Source organism: Neolamprologus brichardi, chromosome 3 (genome assembly GCF_056152115.1).
Source record: "Neolamprologus brichardi isolate AB-2024 chromosome 3, ASM5615211v1, whole genome shotgun sequence".
Classification (NCBI taxonomy): Eukaryota; Metazoa; Chordata; class Actinopteri; order Cichliformes; family Cichlidae; genus Neolamprologus; species Neolamprologus brichardi.
The window spans coordinates 21,195,240-21,217,168 of record NC_142106.1 but is presented as its reverse complement, the minus strand read 5'-3'; the positions used below and the strand labels follow the sequence as shown (position 1 = coordinate 21,217,168).

Genomic DNA, 21,929 nt, shown 5'->3' with positions numbered 1-21,929 from the left:
CCATTATATGTACTTGTGTAGTTTCTAAATGAGGCTTTACATTTTAGAAGCTGAGAAGTTCAGTGGTCCATTGATGTGTGAAAATAATATTGCACTGATTCAAACTGTACTTACATTTATATACCTTACATCAATATAAATCTGAATTTGTTCTTATGGCTGATAATCATGTGAGTTTAAATGATACTACTCTTCATATTCAGCATGTTTGAAATCTGTCATCAGTCTGGTTAGTGGTTTTATTCTGTAGTTGCTGTAGTGGGTTGTCATATGCAACAATATATTGGAGCTGCAGTGATTCATCAGTTAGTCAATGATTAGAGAATTGATTGTTTTAATATTATTTTAGTCACATTTAAAGCTGGTTCCAGTTTCTGAAATGTGAAGATTGTTGATTTTCTTGATCACATATGACTGTAAACTTAATGTGTTTGAGGTTTGAACTTTTAAAATGTAACAACAATTAAATACTTAATATTTGACATTTAATATTATTTTTCATATGAAAAGTATTTTCACACTCTGAAACTCTGAAAATGAGCTGAGAGAGACACCTGGTGGACAAACACAGACATGACAGGAAGAAAGACTAAAGTGCAGAGTGGAGACAAACAGCTGGAAATACTTTTTGGAAAGGATTGTCATGCTTCAGAAAAACACACAGCACACACTCTAACAGTCCTTTATTTGCACTGAAGGAGACACGTGAAGAAACCAAATCACACAATAATGAAGTGAACACATTCATAGTCAGTGTTCAAGATGATGGATAGAAATGAAAATCATGGAGCATTTATGCATTTTTACGTCTGTGTCACAGAAACTGTTCAGCTATTCTGTTTATTATTCTATTTATCAGGAACCTCTGTTGATTTTATATGTAAAGGATTTTTCTTCTATCACTGAACCTTTTAAGGGTTTTCTCATAGTAGTTTTGGGGAGTTTTTAATTAGATTTACAGCTTCAGAATAACTTTGTGATGTCAGATTAGAAAGTCTGTGTCCAACTCTGGTGTTTGATCAGATGTTTGATCCCTGCAGGGTTGGATTTTTTATATGAATGTTGAATTTGTTGTATTTGATTTGAGTTAGATTTTTACTGATGGATGATTCGTTGTAAAAAGTGGATCTACCAACAGTTTTTTTCTTTGTTATTGTGATTAAAATTTCAAACAAAGATATTTTCCACTTTTTGTGTGACAGATGCAGGAATTTCTCTGTCCTGCATGTGGAGAAATCTGCTGTTAAATCAGAACATTAACAGGTTTCAGGTTGTATTCAAACACATCTTACTGTGTATCATGTGTCAGCAGGCATGTGTTAACAGGGACTATAAGACACTTTAGTGGCTTTAATGCATATTTATATTTTTAACACAGTCAGGTGCACAGGTTCTTTATACTAAAAAGAGGGAGGAGATGTGCTTCCAAGATTTATTATCCAGACAGGGAAAACAACTTCACATTCAACCATACAGGGAAGAGGAGTTCAGGACTGAGGCTTACTAGCAGGTGAGAATGGTCAACACAAGGGGAAGACGGATCCATCAAATAAATAAATAAATAACAAAATAGATCAACTCAGGCGCTTTTGAACGTGCACTCAATTGTGAAGGGAATCCGGTCCTGGATCAGTCCGGGGTGCTGCTGAAACAGGGAAGAATGATTAGATGATGTTTCCCGGCTGACAAAAGCAGCATTCACTGACACCACAACCCTGAACCCGCTGCTCCTCCCCTGCAGCCACAAACCACACCCCGCCACAAATACCTCAAACTTTACATGAGCAAAATCGTGCAACAACAACGCATTAACCTCACAACTTTTCAAGACACACAAATTAAACAATGCTTCATCAAATAAAAGCAATACACAATTAACCCCACCTCAAACAGCTACACACACACTCACTTTAAATTATTAAGGCTCCATTTAAGACATCGAACATGGTCACTGCTCAAGTGACAGAACTGCACAAAACCACGCTGAATGCAGAGGACACAAACCAATGCACACAGCAGCAAAAACAACTACAGCAACACAACTGAGAACAAACGAGAAGCACAAAACAGGAAAACAAACTGAGAACAAAACAGCAGGATATCCCTCAGCAGCAGCTACAATATCTTCAGACTGACAAACTGCATTTAGCAGAACAACAATTTAAATTCAAAGAACAGGAAACTGCAGTTTATACAAACCGGGTCCACTAAACTACTCCACCTGAACAGGAGAGGAGCGCTTCCTGAACCGGTGTTTGTCAAAACATCAGACATTGTCAGAATGTCCGAAAACGGCGTTCACGCCGCCGTCACTCCAGTACAGCTGAGCAGACTGCAACCGTGGGAGAGAGTGACTGTGTTTCACACGCTCAGCTCGAGCTTTCTGATCCTGGACTTCATGACAGATCTACCACTGTGAGTAACACTGTTTCGTCTTCCGTGGACTCTGTATCTCCTAAATCAGATAACTCTGTGTGTTTGAACTCTACAGACAATATTCAGAGTGACCCCTCGGTGTCAAGTTATTCACCGGTTGCCCTCGCTAGTGATCTTTGTGCCCCTGAGCCGTCAGACTCTGGTAATGCTCGCAGTGTTTGTCTTTTCACATTTCCGGTGTTGCCCAGCCAGCCCTGGACACAGTAAAACTTCTGCATCTGAGACTTCCTGTGTTGGTCCGACAGTTTCCCAGTCTGTGATCTTTTCTGCGCCTCAGCTGGTAAACGTAAATGGTAACAGAGTGCAACCTGCCACAGTTAAACTGGCTAAAATGCTTGAACTTAGCACAAACTTTTTTGGTTCCTGTTTACACCTCAGCTTCTTCTTATTTTATATCTATGGCCTGGTCATGGGGAATGAGACAGAGCACAGAAAATATTTGTTTTTGTTTTTTGGCTTTTTTTAATTTCTCCAAATGATCTCGGAAAAGCACAGTTTTAAGCACAGTGTTTTAGTTCTTGTTGTTTTGAGTGAAAACATTTAAGTTTAACATTAAACCCAGGAAGAGTTGGGTTCCAGTTTAAGCAGATTATTAAAGCAGATCTAATTTGAACAACTTCACAGGCACCTGTTGAACTGTCACTAACCCAAAACCAGCGACAGCTCTAATCCTGCTCCACAGGCTCAGCCTAAAACACCTGTAACTTTCAAGGTCTGAGATAACAATAAATATCAAAATATCACAGTGTATTAATAATTAATATTCGTAATATATGTGTAATAATATTTTTATTATTATTTGATTTGATTTTCCTGTTTGCAGCAAACAATTTTACAAGCAGAGCTGCTGTCAGTCCACAGTAGAGGCCGATCCTTCCTCGTCTCTCTACTGCAGAGACACAAACACATCTGGGTTTCTCACATTCATTAAAATCAATTACACTAACAACACATCAGAATAAGAGAAGAAAACTGTTAGGAGCAGGTTATGTTCAGAGTTTTACTTTTAAATTCACATTTTCTCTCTGAGTCTCTGAGTTTTAGAACAAAACCATTTGAATTGAAACATCAAACTAAAAATGTCCTAATAAACTTTCAAACAGAAAGTGTCCGACTGTTTTCTTTGGTCTGTTTTACTGTGAAAATTCACATTTATATGAAACATTTCTGCTGATCTACACAAACCAACAGTCAGCAGAGTCAGTATCAAATATCAGAAAATTATTATTACCAGTCTACTTTCATAAGTCACCAGTATCCTCTAAACGTCATGTTGCCTCCTGTCATTCAGAGGTGTGTGCTGAGCTGGAGCAGCAATAATGTAGAAACTATGAAACAGAAGAAACTGCAGCGCACAGGAAAAATTTATGACACGAAGTGTGTGAGTCAGTGTTGTGTTTCACTTCTTAAGACTCAAACACTGCTGTGTTTTGCTTTTAAAATGTACATTTATAAATCCATAAAATATGTTTACACATACTATTATTAATTATTTTTTTAAAATAGATAAATAGAAAAATAACATTTGTTCATAACACAATTTCAACTTATCAGTCAAAACATTAAAGCTTCAAGTACAAAGTTTAAGTCTCTAAATGAATCCTGAGGGTCTGAACTCACAGCTACACTCTGAGAGTTTGTGTGAGATCAGACAATAAAGCAGCAGATCACTGTGTATCGAAGAACACAAACACCACTGATTCTGTAAGAAAAGAAAAGCATGACCTCCTGTTCTACGCTATAGCTTAATCAGAGCTTATCATACATAATCATCATTATAAAATCAACGTGAATACTTCATTACAAACTGTCATTCAGTAAAAAACTGAATCACAGGAAATGAAATAAAGCTAAACATCTCAAATCAGCTTCACGTTGCTGTGAAGTCGATGGTTTCATTTTGTTTCATTATCAGTGACAGTCTGTTTACCTTCAAAATAATGTAAACTTGAAAAACTGTTTCCTTCATCGAGTTTATGATTATAGCTCATGAATGAACAGACTTGCATGAAGTTCGTGATTTCTTGGATCATGTCTCATTATTGTGTCCATCATGTGTTGTCCTCGGGATTCCCATATACTTGTTTAACATTCACCTAGAGACCATTTGTGGCCCGAGGACAACACAAGGGTTACAGTGAACTCCAAAAGTCTTGTTCACATTGTTGATCAAACGGTTTCCACTGACTGATCTGAGGACGTTTTCTGACATCCATTATTATATGAGTTAAGTTGCATTAGTAATGAAGGCACTGAAATAAATCTATTGAATCCAAGTTTAAAGCTTTACTGTTTCTGACATCACCATGAATAACATCATATCCTGTTAGGACCTGACCATCATAATGAGAACAAAGAGAATCCTGTAAACTGAGAAAACTGATTATTGGTTCTTTTGATCAACACTGCATGTAGAGGAATATTAACATTAGAGTCCTGAGATCTGCTTCCTTAACACAAGATATTTTTGCTTGAAAGTGGAAACCAGAAATAGTGTGTTTGGCCGCTCCAGTGTCAGAGGACTTGGGGGCGTGACGATGAGTTTTGTGTTTGTACCATATTCGGTGAAGAGCAATCAGGCTGTCACAAGTGGACTGGGAGAAGTGAAGGTGCAGTGAAATGTGCTTTCACAGCAGGATGGATTTCATTCTTAAACTGTCTCTGTTGAGGTTTTGTAGACATGTGACTGCTTATCATGTACCATTAACTTGTCAGCCATTTTGAACGTGGAGTAATCCTGATACATCAAGTGAGTGAAAAACCTGGAAATATTGGCCCCGTCTCAATATGCGTACTTGTGTTCTCGTGTACTCGTAATACGTCATCAATCGGAGACCAAGTACTGTTCCAATTCAAAGCACGCATCAAGCTGAGAACGCAAAAAATTATTAAAGAACTTTTTTTTTTATAGAATGTAATAAAGATGATTCAGGAAGCAAAAAGGCTAAACTATTTCATGTTGACTCGTATTTTTTTTAAATTATTTATTATTTAAAGAGTTTAATTTCTATTGTTTGTCCACTCAAGGTTTATGGGGATTTTAATAAGTATTTAGTTAAATTACTTATTGAGTAATTAAGTTACTTTTCAGACACAGTAATTAGATAAGTATTTTAAATACAATATTGATTAAGTAATTAGTAATAGTAACTAATTACTTTTTTAAAGTAACTTACCCAACACTGGGTAATAAGGCATATATAACACGATTTTCATGTTAGCCACAGGACATAAGAATCAGAAAGACTTTATTAGGTGACCATGATGAGAGAGACAGACAGAGTCTGGCTCAGATGCTGGCAGTTCTCACTGCAGTCTACCAGTAGCGTCTCCTTTCAGGCCGGGATAGACGAATGTCACCGAGCAGTGACTAAGTTTGTGGTAAAAGGCTTGCACCCATTTGCCACAGCAGATGCCCCCAATTTTCGGTAAGTGAATGTGTTTAATTGTAGGCAGGAACATTACTGGATATTCTTGTGTAATTGCTACAGAATAATTTATGTTATACTTTGTTATTGCTACAGAAGAATATTTATTTTATTATTTTACATTTACAATTTTTTTTTCCTGTGGACCCTGTGACACCCCACTGAAGAGCCATAAGCTGTGGATCTCTTAAGATGTCGCTGTTGGGTTTGTAAGGCCATGTTACTCCTAAATTTCTATCTTGTTCAAAGAGACGATATAAAACAAAGTTCTAAGCTAATCGACCTGAAGGAGAACACTAAGGTCGGTTGTTGTAAATTTTTAATAGGTTATGAAAAATATTTAAACGGTACGATCGGTCGTTTTTCGTTGCGTTCATCATTTTCAGTGAGTTTCAGACTACAGTCGTCTAGAAGGGAATTAAAAAAACCCGTCGTGACGTAGTTACAGGGCGTGAGCGCTTCCGTTGTCGGAAGAGTAGTCGACATTTGTTTGTCTTTTCCGTAAAGTTCAATATTTTGGACTTCTTGTGGAGTAAAGTGCAGAAAATCGGAGAGCAGTTTTAGAGTTTGTCTGTCTTTTTCTGACTCCGAGTTTCTTCTGTTTCCGACCTGCAGATACGCAGTAAGTAATCAGCGCACATCTGAAGACGCCTGCATGCACATACCGTCGGTGACCTTTTTTGTAGCGTAATGTTACACCATTAAAAAGTTTAAAATTGATGTTGTTAAACTTAGTACATCTATTCGAAAACTTTAAAAGGGTTTGAAACTTTGAAAACGTTTGCGATTCTTCTTCATATCAGAAAAAAAAATACATCCGTCTGTGCAGAAAGTGTCAGTTGTTTTAAACTCAACTACAGCTACATAAAAACGCACAAACGTTAATTCAAAAATAGTCATGCAGTCACGTTATTGATATCAGAGCTGAAATTAGCCAAGCTTAGAGCCGCCGAACAGAACCTTTTGTCAGAATGAAACCGAAAGTTAAATTAGGTCGCCATTTTCTCCTTCGTGTCCTCAAAGGACAGACTCACTTTAGTGTATGTAGAAAAAAGGAGAAATTGGTCAGATTATTAGTCCCACCTGTGGTAGACTAACATTTTTGAGTACCACGCTGAATATTCTGTCTGTTTTGAATATTGCGGTGTTATTTTGATTTAAGATCTTGACTGTTGGTAGTGGATTACAGTTTATGTAGTTACTACACATAAACAGCGTGAGTAGCCTGGCTGCACGGGAGTGCAAACCCAGTTTACATGGCTAAAGTAAATGTGACCTGTGAATGTCCTCGGAGGCTTTACCTTAAGCCGATAATGAGCTATCATTTTATTTAGCGCTGTTCCTTATATTGCATTGTTTCTACCCTGTTTTTTTCGTTGCATACTTCTCGCTTAGGGACCCTAAAAAGCTTGACTGCATTTAGAGGCTCTTCAAAAACAATCTGAGCTGCATGTATGTGTGCAACACTGCTCCTAATGTCTGTAAAGGTTCTCAGTCACCCAGGTCATCGTGTCATAATGTTTTCCGTTTCTTTAAGGTAAATTGCAAAATAAACAAAACCAAATCACATAGTTTGGTTTTGTTTATTTTAAACTGGTTCTTATTTTATTGTTTTGTGTACATTTTGCTTGTGAATAACTAACTAGTAAATTTCTTTTGACCTTTATTACATCACTTACAGTAGACTCTTTACAGCCACTGGTCATCTGCCTGTTTCAGCAGATGAATTTGATGCAGTAAGAGTTCAGTTGTTATTCTTTTTTGGTGATTTAAATCATGTCTTTTGTGTTTTCCATTCAGAAACTGAGTGTGGATAGGCCCTGGTTGTTTGATCTCCTCTTCAGTGTGCTCTCGTGTTTTAAACTGCACCTTAGCGGGAGTGTGTGTAAAGCTCAGATCCAAGTGTGACTTGAGGTGATTCTCTTGGATCGCTCTTCTCTTATTAGCCCATCCACCCCCTGGTAAGTCATAGCAGTGGTATTTTAATTTGTATGTAAGAGCAGAATAATAATGTCCCTTACTTTTATTATTCACTTTTACCCCGCCTCTCGCCTTATGACAGCTGGGATTCTGTGGCTCCAGCGCCCCCCGCGACCCTGAAAAGGATAAGCGGAAGCGAATGGATGGATGGATGGACATCACTATTAAACCAACCTCTTTATAACTTGAATCAAATTGTAAGTAGGGCTGCCACAAACGATTATTTTGATAGTTGACTAGTTACTGATTATTTTTGTGATTAGTCGACTAATCAGATCATGCATCCATTAGACATAAAACGTAGAGCTTATTGCACCAGCATCTGCTCTTATATAACTATCATTAGCTTACAGCTTGAAGTGTTTAACCCTCTGGGCTCTATCCTGGCCATTTGTGGCCACTTCACTTTTCTTTTGTCAACAATTTTCATTCTGTTAATGCAAATGGACTTAAACTTCCCAGAGGTTTATATTTTTTTCAACATCAGCTCCTTAATAATGTCAATAATATACACTATACACCAAATTGTTCCTCTTGGCTAAATGGCCACGAACAAGCTGAGATGTTTATTTTTACTCTCCCTGCACAAAAATAACAATGCATTATAATCAGTGTTGATGTGAATCAATAACATTTCCCAGACTCTACTATTAATAATACAAGAAATTTCAGTAGCAATGCAAATATATAAAATTGTGAGATTTGAGGTTGTCTTCCAGCTAGTGCAGTGGACAAACAAACTGGTGTTTAAAGGGTTAAAAATTTAAAAAGTAAGAACTATTTTATATTTATGAAAAGAAATGAAGTTACTTAAAAGCTTTATGCAGGAAAAATGGCAAAAAACATAAAAATAATAAACATTACAGACCTAATCTGTTGGTGGACACCTTTGGCCACGAACAAGCTGAAAGGATAGTTAAGGTATGTGCTAACAAAAAAATAACACAAGATGACAGTTTATTAAACTTTTAATGAAATTTGCAGATTGTTTCGGTGAAGTTTAATAAACTCAGCCGTCTGCTCCTTGCTGTCTAAAATATAACAGGACACCGGAGTATATTCTCGATCATCTCACACTTCTGTTTAATCAGTTTCCTTCTTGACGTTTATTCAGCTGTGTGAAAACTATAAGTTTAATTACAATCAAACTGATTTACTCAGGAAAAAAAAAATACTGAAAGCCAAACAGTAACATTTTTAAGTTATCTAAGTGACTTATATATCATGTTTAACCTGAGTAGTGAAAGACTGCAGGGGTTTTGAAAAAGATGTGCCGGGAGTTCGCTGTTCTTGTCGGCTCAAGTGCAACTTGACCTCCTGGCCAGCTCATCACTGAAAACATCGGAGCACTTTTGCAATTATGTGATGTCTTGAGAAACTGAGCAGCTATTTGAAGTTTACACAGTTACATTCACGCCTGAAAATATGTTAAATGTTTATTTTGTGACCAAAAATGAGTAATAAGAGTAATATTAAAACCAAGTAGCTGCTGCCATTGTTGGAAACTGGAATTGGCTGGGTCGCGCTATGAATCCTGGGATAGGTTGGGCCACAAAGGACACACCTGACCCATCCTTCAAATCTGGGGAAATGAAGGACGCATTTGGAGCAGTCTACGAATTTGGACAGCCTTCGTAGCGTTGATGTAACGTAATCGGCCTACAAATGCAGCCTCTGAAAGATGCAGCCCCTGAATTTGGACACAGCTATGATTCTGGAGACTGCTTCTTCTTCTTCTTCTGCGTTTAATGGCAGCAGGCATCCTTGTACATCCAGTGCTGCCATCTTCAGTTTCGGTCCATTTTTAAACTCTGAAGTCCTGTTGCTTATTCCTGCGTCTTTCGGGAATTTACAAAGCTTCAAACAATGCGTCGACTATTAAATTAGTTGTCGATGATTTTGATAGTCGACGTAATTGTGGCAGCCCTAATTGTAAGTCAAACACAACTTCAAACCTTTTTAATCATTGGAGTTGCTATTCCCTGTGGTGGCTTTGTGTGACTCACCATCTCCCCACCATGCCTCTTGACAGTGTAATGTAAAAAATGCTGTAGGAAAAATGTTCTTATTCTGTGGTTTCCCACTTTAGGTCTCGGTCAACAATGTCGGGCTTCCAAGCTCTCCTTCTTTCAAGCTTCAGTGTGCTTCTCTTCGGTCCTGCAGTGGGTGAGTAGCAGCTTCATTGAGCTCATTCCTGTCTAAACTGTAAAACTGACAAAAAACAAACATTTCAAATTTAACATAGTCTTAAAACCATTTTAAATAAATACACAACTGTATGACAAATTTAAAGGAGCTGAGTAATTTCACCTATTAAAGTATCTGACAGTGTGAATTCAACTAATGACAAGTAACATTCACCTTTCCCATAACACAAATGTGTGATTATTTTATTAGCTCTTCAGCGCTTAATCATCCTGAGTTCTAACTGCAAATGTCACCTGAAAAAAAAATCAGTAACAGTTTCAAAGAAATAAATAGTAGTTAAATCCTATCTATTTGACAGTCTGATTAATTTTAAAATATGATCACAAAACCCTCTTTCAGGTTAAAAAGCCCAATCCCTGTGAGGGGAGTAAATGAATTATGAAAGTATGATTTTTCTAATGTTTACTTTTGGCAGTTAACTGCATCTTTTGTGATTGTTGCCACTTGGAGTCTAAATGTATTCTAAATGCCAAACGAGGTGAAAATCTACTACTGCAAATCTCAGACGCATTAAGGTCTCGGTGACTTTGACCTCAAGGTCAGGGTTTATGAAAATCTTGTGAATGCATTAACTCAAGTAGGAATTCACCTCCACATGGAGAAGGGCTTCATAGTTTGTAGCCATTTAGCCAGTAAGTGAAAGTCTTGGAATATTGTGGACTAAGAGCATGTTTTAGCATCTTTTACTTGTTGATGGCATAACTCCTAATTTATTCCCTGTGTGTTTCCTTTTTTACTCCTGCAGGTCAGAATGAATTCACCGTGAGTGTAGAACAGGATGTCTATGAGGCAGAAGAAAATAGTAATATCACCATGACCTGGTTTTTCCCCGTTGACAGCGACAGGAGTCCCGACCTGCATGTAGACTTGAGGACCATGAAACTGATTGGTAGCATTTACTATTACAGCACTAGGTTTCAAACTGAACCTGATATAGATGAGATCTACAGGGGACGACTGCAGTGTGATACACAGCTCGCCACGAAAGGACGACTGCAGTGTCTCTTGACTGATCTGAGGCTCAGTGACACAGACACATATCAGTGCATCGTTGTCCTTAATGGGAACACTAGCTACAAACCATGTGTCCTCAATGTTACAGGTAAGATGACATACCTGGCTCCTCTGTTGATATGCAGTACAATAACCCTGTAGTAATCACTCATTTATAATTCATCAGTTGATTAATGGATTACACCCAATATACATAATTCTTTTTAGCATGAATCTGCTGCAATAGTCACCAAGCAGACATTCTGGCAAGAATGATAGTTGCCGGTGAGTTAAACACGTGTAGGTTATTGAATTGGCATCTGAGGATTTTGATTGCTTGAGTGGGAAATGAACATCTGAATCTGTAAAATTACATTATATGATAGTGAATATGTTTCAATTCAATTTGATATAAATATAATTCCATACATTAAGACAAAGATGAGGATAAGAGTTTAGAGGTCATATGTAGATGAAAGTATGACGTGCTGCAGTATTTTATACTTGCTGACTCAACAAAAGAAGAGTAAAGATATGTGTTCAAATAGTGAGAGGTAAAGATGACATTGCAAATATGTCTAAATGTATTTTTTAATATTCAGGAATTACAGTATGTTGTGCAATTAATTTCCTCCAGCTTCTTTTTTTGTCCTCAGACGTGTTCTCTTCATGTTCCTTTCACTCATATTTGTGCAATGTCTTTACAGCAGCCTCTGAAGAACCTGCCGGCAAAACACCAAAACCAGCGAGCCGGAAAAGGATCTGTATGTATTTAACATTGGGTTTGTTTGCACTCACTTTGTTTGCACTCACTTCACTTGCACTTTACTCAATATTTAACAAACGTTGAATATAATGAGACAGATTTACAGACTACCTCATAGTACCAAATCTGTATTTACTTGAAGCAGCAGTCCATTACAGATTACTGTTCCTTATACCTCACTGTAATGACACTGCTGCCAGTGTTACTATAAGCTGCTGTTAAAGTCCCTCAGAACTGTACCACAAAGCAGTGCACGTTTACATCACCCTCCACAATCTTCTACATTTAAAAAAATACTTTTTTTTTCTTTTTTTTTTACCAAGACTTGAAGGAATGACTTTATGCTATCCCTACCAGCTTATTCCCAATTTGTTCGTTTTAGCCTTGAAACACATGGAAAAGAAAAGCTTGCAATGAAAAGCTATGTGTAAAAAAACAAACAAACAAACAAAAACAACAACAACAAAAAAACTCTAGTTAGAATTTAAAAAATAAACAAAAGAAACCACTATTAATCTCAAACCTTCATCAAGTTGCTTGACATCTTGATGTCAAGCAACATCTATGCAAACAACTATTCTTAGGATGTTTGTGTTTAGGAACCAGTAATATGATAAATCAAGCTGCAAAAACTAGCTCCTGTGCTGCTTCTCAACAGTGCTCAGGATTCTACATCATTGCCGTAAAAATAATTTAGTTAAGGCAAAAATATGTTTATCATTGATCATATGCCATGAATTGTGGTGTTCTGTTCTTTCATTTATTGGGAAAATTTATGGATATTTTATAGCACTTTATATTTACATTGTAAATAGTAAAATTAAAAACAAAAGAAACCCAAAAAAGCAACCCCTGTTGACTACTACCTCAAAATAATAAGTGGGCAATCATTTAGGGAAATTAATCCTAAACTGTGTCATTTTAAGTATTTCTCTTTCTCTTGGAAAGAAATTACAACTTTGAGCCATTGTGTAAGCTAGCTCCAGCCACAAACATGCACTGGAACATGACTAATCCAGTCATGTTCCAGTGCATGTTTGTGTTTGTTTATTCACAGGGTTTCATTCAGGTGAGGTTTTCTTGAAAGAGAAGAAAACATGGTGGGGTGAGGTGGCTGTAGCTCAGGTGGTAGAAGAGGTCATCTACTGATCATAAGGTTGGTGGTTCGATTCCTGGCTTCCCTTAGTCTGCATGCCAAATGTCCTTGGGCAAGATACTAACCCCAAATTGCTCTCCGATGCATCCGTCGGACTATGAATGTGCGTGAATGTTAGCTATGAAGCACTTAGGAAAATGTGCTTGTGCGAATGGGTGAATGCACAAGTTGTGTAAAGCGCTTTGAGTGCTCAGATGAGTAGAAAAGCGCTATATAAGAACCAGTCCATTTACCATGTTGCCAGCTAAACCACTTGCTGATGATCTGTGAAGTTCCCTCAGTTTGTATTAACACCACTTCATAAACATTTCATCTTCTATGCAGCAGTTTATATTTTATGAAGATTTATGTCAGCCTCTGGTTCAAAGGTCAGCATAGTGAAGGTTGCTGCTGGTCACAGGTACGAATGAGGGTGTCAGAGTTCAGCAATCAGTTGTGTAATCAGCATTTTGCCAGTGTTGACCTGAACAGTAATGTTTAAACCAATTATTTTACTTGACATGTTTTTACCTCGTATCATCAAGTTTACATTTTTCAAAGAAACGTTCATTCTCGTTTACCTCTCTCTTTAATTAGACTGCTCTTAGCAGCAACCTAGCCATGGATGTTGCATTTATTGTGTGTCAAATACCGGCACACACTCTGAAAGTTTTTTGTGTGACCAAGTCTTTGTCCCAGTGTTGTAACCGATGTGTCATCAGTGTTGGTATTTCAAAGAAAAGTAGCAGGACCACAGTAAAGTGTCCTGCTATGCCTTCTTAGTGTGCTGTTTGAGTTAGGTAACACACACAGGAGCATAAACCAGTAAAAAATATACTATAATCATTGAGGTTCAAACATGTGAGGGGTAAATTAGTAACACTCCAAGGATATGACTAATGCAAATTGAGTTACACTACTTTCTTAAATTCATCTAATAAACTACATTAAAATAATGACTCTTTATTTACAGAGCACATTTTAAAACCCATGTTACAAAGTATTACCTGCAAGGGAAAACCTAAAAACAGCAGATTTTGTTAAAGAAGTATGATGTTCTCAGCTGTGATCTTAAAACATCTGTCCTTAAATGTTCAAACTGCAGTATCAACTAAAATTGATGTGCTGTGTGTCACTTGTCAGTTAACTGATTTTTTTTCTTCCCCCCAAACACTATGAAGGTAAAGTCAGCATTATCTCCTTCTTTCATAAAAGGTCATCTAAGCTATTCTTTGCTACTGATAAATGAATACTCATAAGTCACTGAAGCACTTTTCGTTCATATAGATCACACAGGGGCAAAATACAGGCTGCGGGCCACCTCAGTTAAGCCCCGCACATCTTGAAAGAAAAAGCAGAATCTCCACATAATCAAAACGAGCTGTAGTGCCAACATTGTTCATGTGCATTCAAAGGAAGGAGTTCCCAGATATTCTTAAAAATATTACCAAGTCACACTATATACTGTTTGTGGAAATAAAAAAGGGGGCATGTGTCAGCTTTCTCTTCACTAAATGTTTCATCACTTGGGCAAACTCACACTGTGTTATGTACTGCAGTTTGTGATGGCGATCTTCATTCTGCTGCACAGTGTGCCAGGAGGGAAAATAACAGATGGGAGGAGCCCGTGCTAACTGGCCAGTAGTGATTGAGTTTTTAAAATGAGAACTCTGGGACTAATTAATTTTAAATTCATTTTCATGTTCGGAAATTATTAAACTTCTGATTATTCCCCTCACTAGATTTACAAAAAATGATCAGTGTATCACATTATTGCCACAGGTTAAACATGGAAAAATCATCAGTGTCACTAAGGTGATCAATTCTGCTGGATGGTCAAATCGCACCTCCAGGCATATGTGGTTGCACTGAACAGGGATCTTCCCCTTATCAACAAGTGGTTTGCTGGACGATGATTTTTGTCCAAACAGTGCATTGTTCATTCAATAAACTACGTTGCCAAATCTATTTTCAAGAGATGTTACAGACAGTGAAGCTAAGATACCAAACATTGGAACTATTGGAAAGTCGAGTTGTTTTTAAATGAGTCAGGGCTCAGCTGTATTTGTGCAGAGCTGCAATTCTTGATCTGTTTTTTTCTGCCTTTTTCTATGCTGCATCACTATTGCTGAATATAAAGTGCAAATAGAAGTTGACTACTACCTCAAAATAAAAGATGTGCAATCACTTAGGGAAATTAATGCTAAACTGTGTCATTTTAAGTATTTCTCTTTCTCTTGGAAAGAAATTACAACTTTGAGCCATTGTGTAAGCTAGCTCCAGCCACAAACATGCACTGGAACATGACTAATCCAGCACTTTATTCTCAGGGTTTCATTCAGGTGAGGTTTTCTTGAAAGAGAAGAAAACATGTTGCTAGCTAAACCACTTGCTGATAATCTGTGAAGCTCCCTCAGTTTGTATTAACACCACTTCATAAACATTTCATCTTCTATGCAGCAGTTTATATTTTATGAAGATTTATGTCAGCCTCTGGTTCAAAGGTCAGCATAGTGAAGGTTGCTGCTGGTCACAAGTATGAATGAGGGTGTCAGAGTTCAGCAATCAGTTGTCCAATCAGCATTTCGCCAGTGTTGACCTGAATAGTAATGTTTAAACCAATTATTTTACTTGACATGTTTTTACCTCGTATCATCAAGTTTACATTTTTCAAAGAACCGTTCATTCTCGTTTACCTCTCTCTTTAATTAGACTGCTCTTAGCAGCAACCTAGCCATGGATGTTGCATTTATTGTGTGTCAAATACCGGCACACACTCTGAAAGTTTTTTTGTGTGACCAAGTCTTTGTCCCAGTGTTGTAACCGATGTGTCATCAGTGTTGGTATTTCAAAGAAAAGTAGCAGGACCACAGTAAAGTGTTTAAAACCCAAGTATCCATTAAGTATTTAAGCTGTAAACTGACACAAGGTGAGGCGTTTAAATCAGGCTGTGGACAGTGTTGGTCTTGGTCACCAATTGTGAATGGTCAAATAGTCACTTTTTCTTGTCTTTGATGGAAAATATCATGACGTCAAGGACGGATGTGAATGCACAGATTTTTGGGGCCTTACTTAAATATAATCCACTTACAGTGAAATAGTTTTTTGTTTTTTTTTATGCAGGTCACATGAAAAAGAACAAACTGCTGGAAAAATATGACTTTAATACAAACACTGTCGTATAGAAAAGAGATGGTCTGTTTTTTGCTCTTCCCTTAATCACGGCTTTGAGCATCTGCCTTTGATGTCAAGTTAAGGGTAGTCCAGCAACCCTCAAACTGAGGAAATAACTCATGCAAACTGAACTGCACTGCTGCCTTAAATTCATTGTTCATTCAGTAAACTAAATTTTCAAATGCATTTTCAAGAGATGTTGCAGACAGTGAAGTTAAGATACCAAACATTGGAACTTTTGGAAAGTGAAGTTGTTCTTACATGAGTCAGGGCTCAGCTGTGTTTGTGCACAACTGTGATTCTTGATCTGTTTTTTTTCTGGCTTTTTCCATGTTACATCACTATTGCTGAATATGAATTGCAAATAGAATAATTAATCCTAAACTGTGTCATTTTAAGTATTTCTCTTTCTCTTGGAAAGAAATTACAACTTTGAGCCATTGTGTAAGCTAGCTCCAGCCACAAACATGCACTGGAACATGACTAATCCAGCACTTTATTCTCAGGGTTTCATTCAGGAGATATTTTCTTGAAAGAGAAGAAAACATGGTGGGGTGAGGTGGCTGTAGCTCAGGTGGTAGAAGAGGTCATCTACTGATTGAAAGGTTGGTGGTTCGATTCCTGGCTTCCCTTAGTCTGCATGCCAAATGTCCTTGGGCAAGATACTAACCCCAAATTGCTCTCCGATGCATCCGTCAGAGTATGAATGTGCGTGAATGTTAGCTATGAAGCACTTAGGAAAATGTGCTTGTGCGAATGGGTGAATGCACAAGTTGTGTAAAGCGCTTTGAGTGCTCAGATGAGTAGAAAAGCGCTATATAAGAACCAGTCCATTTACCATGTTGCCAGCTAAACCACTTGCTGATGATCTGTGAAGTTCCCTCAGTTTGTATTAACACCACTTCATAAACATTTCATCTTCTATGCAGCAGTTTATATTTTATGAAGATTTATGTCAGCCTCTGGTTCAAAGGTCAGCATAGTGAAGGTTGCTGCTGGTCACAGGTACGAATGAGGGTGTCAGCGTTCAGCAATCAGTTGTCCAATCAGCATTTAGCCAGTGTTGACCTGAATAGTTATGTTTGAATCAATTATTTTACTTGACATGTTTTTGCCTCGTATCATCAAGTGTACATTGTTAAAAGAACCGTTCATTCTCGTTTACCTCTCTCTTTAATTAGACTGCTCTTAGCAGCAACCTAGCCATGGATGTTGCATTTATTGTGTGTCAAATACCGGCACACACTCTGAAAGTTTTTTGTGTGACCAAGTCTTTTTTGCATTTACATTACAACCCTTACCTAGCAAACCTTAAAATGAGAGAATAACTAACTCAAACTGAATTGCACTGCTATTTTAAATAAATGTTATATTGAACTTTCAAAAACCTTGATGAAAGGCAGGCCACAATCAATCACAGTAGTAGTATGATAGGAGGCTATGCCATGAAATGCAAAATGGAGTATTAACATTTATGTGACTTCTTGCTGCTCTTCAATTACTTTGTTGTTGTTGTTAACATTATGAGTTATGGAATGGATTTGTGCGGTTTTCTGCTTTCTTTGCCAAACAAATTGTACAGTGTGTCCTTTGCAAAAGGACGATAATAAAGGTAGTGAACACCTTTCCTCAATATTTACGAATTTGAACAATTACTATGGCACCTGCCATTGGGCCACTCTGGGCTTGCTTTATCAATTAGAAGCTTAAGAAAAAACCCATTTAACCAATGAACAAACATTTTAACTGAAAGTCATGTCTTTTACATTATTGGAACCCAAATAGATATATTTTTTCTTCTTAGTTTCTTTGTTTTAAACAACCTCGAGTTTACTGACAGAAAGCTGATCAGTGACCAGCTTTAATGGGATGTGGAGATGGTGAAGGTGCACTGGAAAGAGGTCAGACTCTGAGGGTCCTGATATTGCACTGTCTTTATAACACTGTAGACACTTGAAAATTAATGAATGTTGTGTTGGCTGCTGCTAGTTCGGTGCTAATGCACAGAATCCCACTAAGATGCTAAATGTAAAACACGACATCTAGAAATAGCTTTTAAAAACGTTAAAAAGACATAAAAAGACAAAAAAAAAAAGATCAAAAACTTAGAAGTGCCAAATATGTTGGCACAGTCTGTTTTATTTTTTTTTGTTTGTTTGTTTTTTACTTAAAATAGATTAATAGTTCAATAGCATGTATTTGTGGTACAAATACAGTAAATGCATCCCATTTTGAAACTGGATTTATTCTGCTTTTCTTTTCCTGTTTACATTTTTATTAAACAACATTTTGAATAATCAGGCCAAAGTATGTAAAAGTAATCACAATGATATAAAAGCTCTAGTTTCAAAGTTGATCATTTCAAGCACATAGATGTGCGCAAAAGCCCACTCACCAGCTGTTAAAATGGAGGGTGGGTTTAAAGGGAGACAGGGCTAAAATGTCTTATCTCAGAAACAGGATAAAGTGAGGGATGGATTATTTTGAACTGTGATTCATGCAAAACTCCTGCAGTGAAGTCCAAGAATGAAAATATGGAGCTGGGCATGTGTCGAAGAGGTCTCCTTGTATATATGTGTGTATATTAGATAGCTGGTTTCAGTGATTATATATGTGTGTATATTAGTTAGCTGGTTTCAGTGATTATATATGTGTGTATATTAGTTAGCTGGTTTCAGTGATTATATATGTGTGTATATTAGTTAGCTGGTTTCAGTGATTATATATGTGTGTATATTAGTTAGCTGGTTTCAGTGAGTCTGTATTCATTTCCAATAATTTGTGTTTTTGTTTAACTGGAATACAACATGTATGTTATAGGCTGATTCTTAAGGCTCTTTTCACATAGGAAGAGCACGCCCTGTGCTGACTGCTAGGTTTAGTAAATGAGACAGAATTTGTATTGAGCTGATTGCTGCACTCTGCATGTACTGTGTCCTGTGTGCTGTAGTTTGTCATTCTGCATTTCTATCAATGTGACACCATGCTACACTTTGCTTTATGCACCAGAAACCATCATTGCACAGCACAAGCCTTAAGAAACAATGTGCTTCAGAGTGCAGCAGAGGACATGATACTTCCTAGTAAAAGCAATTTAACAGTGAATGTTGTATATACTTCCATTGTATATCCATGTTTGTACCCATTTGGGAGGGAAATGAAAAAGAGAAATACCTGTATGGCTCACATATGCCATGTTCTGTACTCTTTTAATAAAAGCTTCTGTTAAATTTGGAGAAAATGGTTCTTTATTTGTTTTTCATTGGTTGGTTTTTGGTCGTGAAAATTGAAGCTAACACTGTACACAGCATGAGATGTCTTTTTAAAAGATTCTTCCACTGTGATAGCTCAGTAGGTAGAGTGGTTGCCCCATGATCGGAAGGTCAGGAGTTCGAATCCACTGAACGGCTACCCTGAGGTACCCCTGAGCAAGGTAATGTCCCTACACACGGCTCCCCGGGCGCTGGATTGCTGGCTGCCCACTGCTTCACTGACTGAATGGGTTAAATACAGAGGACTAATTTCCCTACCGGGATTAATAAAGTATACATTATTAATTACTGTAATATCCTTTCTCCTTTCTAAGTAAGAAATAATTCAATAAATAAACAACAGTAATGATACTACCACCAATACTAATAATACTACTACTAATAATAATAATAATGATGATTAAAAGAATTAAGTTCTTTGTCTGATGATCATTGGTTTTTAAACGTTTGTTTCACTTTGTTTAAAGTAGTGATTTACTCTTACTGTAATGGTCGTCTTGTACCTAAATATATTCTGAAGTGTGGAAAGGTACCGGAGCTGTCCTCCTTTCAGGCAAACATTAAGGATAAAATTATGAATGACTGAGCGTGTTGAAAATAAAATAATATTTTTGTGGTATTATTGAAGTTTTTCTGTTGGAAGATTTAATAATAAATATAGATATAGATTTAATAATGATTTAGGATATTAGATAGAATTTTGCTCACTATGATAGTTTTTTTTATTTCTCAAAAATAAACAATTAATATAAGACTTTCGGACTGCCTCGAAGAGATTCTGGCAAACCGTCAGGCATCTCAGGAGGGGAAAGCGGTGCTCTACCTGCACTGTGTATACTGCTGGCGGAGCGCTGCCGACTTCGACTGAGAAAATTGTCGGGCAGTGGAAGGAATACTTCGAGGACCTCCTTAATCTCACTGACACGTCTTCCAAGGAGGAAGCAGAGTCTGGGGATGACGGGGATGACCCGCGAATTTCCGGGGGCGAGGTCACTGAAGCAGTTAAACAACTCCTTGGTGGCAGAGTTCCTGGTGTTGATGAGGTCCGCCCCGAGTTCCTGAAGGCTCTGGACGTTGTAGGGCTGTCCTGGTTGACACGCCTCTACAATGTTGCGTGGAGATCAGGGGCAGTACCCCTGGACTGGCAGACCGGGGTGGTGGTCCCCATCTTTAAGAAGGGGGACTGGAGGGTGTGTTCCAACTACAGGGGGATCACACTCCTCAGCCTCCCTGGGAAAGTCTCTGCCAGGGTGCTGGAAAGGAGAGTTCGTTCGCTAGTCGAACCTCAGATACAGGAGGAACAATGCAGTTTTCGTCCTGGTTGCGGAACACTGGACCAGCTCTTTATCTCCTCAAGGATACTTGAGGGTGCATGGGAGTTTGCCCAACCCGTCTACATGTGTTTTGTGGACTTGGATAATGCATTTGACCGTGTCCCTCAGGGTGTCCTATGGGAGGTGCTGCGGGAATATGGGGTGTCTGGCCCGTTGCTACGGGCCATTCGATCCCTGTACAACCGTTGCAAGAGCTTGGTTCGCATTGCCGGCAATAAGTTGGACTCGTTCCCGGTGGGTGATGGGCTATGCCAGGGCTGCCCTTTGTCACCGATTCTATTCATAATTTTTATGGACAGGATTTCTAGTCGCAGCCAAGTGGCGGAGGGCTTCCACTTCTGTGGCCTCAGAATCTCATCTCTGCTTTTTGCAGATGAAGTGGTTCTGTTGGCGTCATCGGGCGATGGCCTCCAGCTCGCACTGGAACGGTTCGCAGCCAAGTGTGAAGCAGCGGGAATGAGGATCAGCACCTCCAAATCTGAGGCCATGGTTCTCAGCCGGAAAAGGGTGGGGTGCCCACTCCGGGTTGGGGATGAGTTCCTGCCCCAAGTGGAGGATTTCAAGTATCTCGGGGTCTTGTTTGCGAGTGATGGGAGAAGGGAGCCGGAGATTGACAGACGGATTGGTGCTGCGGCCGCAGTGATGCAGACACTGCACAGGTCCGTCGTGGTGAAGAGGTAGCTGAGTGTATAAGCGAAGCTCTCAATTTACCGGTCGATCTACGTCCCTACCCTCAGCTATGGCCATGAGCTGTGGGTAGTGACCGAAAGAACGAGATTGCAGATACAAGCAGCGGAAATGAGCTTCCTCCGAAGGGTGGCTGGCCTCTCCCTTAAAGATAAGTTCAGCGATCCAGGAGGGGCTCAGAGTAGAGCCGCTGCTCCTCCACATCGAAAGGAGCCAGCTGAGGTGGTTTGGGCATCTGACAAGAATGCCTCCTGGGCGCCACCTGGGTGAGGCATGTCCCACCGGGAGAAGGCCCCGGGGCAGACCCAGGACACACTGGAGAGATTATATCTCTCGGCTGGCCTGGGAACGCCTTGGAGGAAGCAGAGTTGCTGTCTTACACGCCTCTCTGCAGCTTCTCTCCTCCTGCTACCCCCCCCAAAAACCCATCTCCATAGAGACTGTGTCAGCTCCCAAAAAGACAAAAAACAAACTAAAACCCAGCAACAAACAACTTAAACATAAACAATTACAAAG

General features: G+C 38.5%; 1 protein-coding gene across 2 annotated transcripts; it reads left to right on the top strand.

Annotated features, from left to right (window-relative positions):
• The first annotated feature begins 6,319 nt into the window (after positions 1–6,319).
• LOC148103848 (programmed cell death 1 ligand 1-like) lies at positions 6,320–19,361 on the top strand. 2 transcript variants are annotated; one of them, XM_087834599.1, is made up of 6 exons: positions 6,320–6,486; positions 7,665–7,825; positions 7,927–8,041; positions 9,934–10,010; positions 10,798–11,154; positions 11,753–19,361. In XM_087834599.1, the coding sequence occupies exons 4-6, from the start codon at positions 9,947–9,949 to the stop codon at positions 11,893–11,895; spliced, it is 564 nt and encodes a 187-aa protein (XP_087690725.1). In that variant the 5' UTR covers positions 6,320–6,486; positions 7,665–7,825; positions 7,927–8,041; positions 9,934–9,946; the 3' UTR covers positions 11,896–19,361. The 2 variants fall into 2 exon arrangements, with proteins under 2 accessions (XP_087690725.1, XP_087690734.1); XM_087834608.1 differs by lacking the exon at positions 11,753–19,361 and adding an exon at positions 11,274–11,329.
• The last annotated feature ends 2,568 nt before the right edge of the window (positions 19,362–21,929 follow it).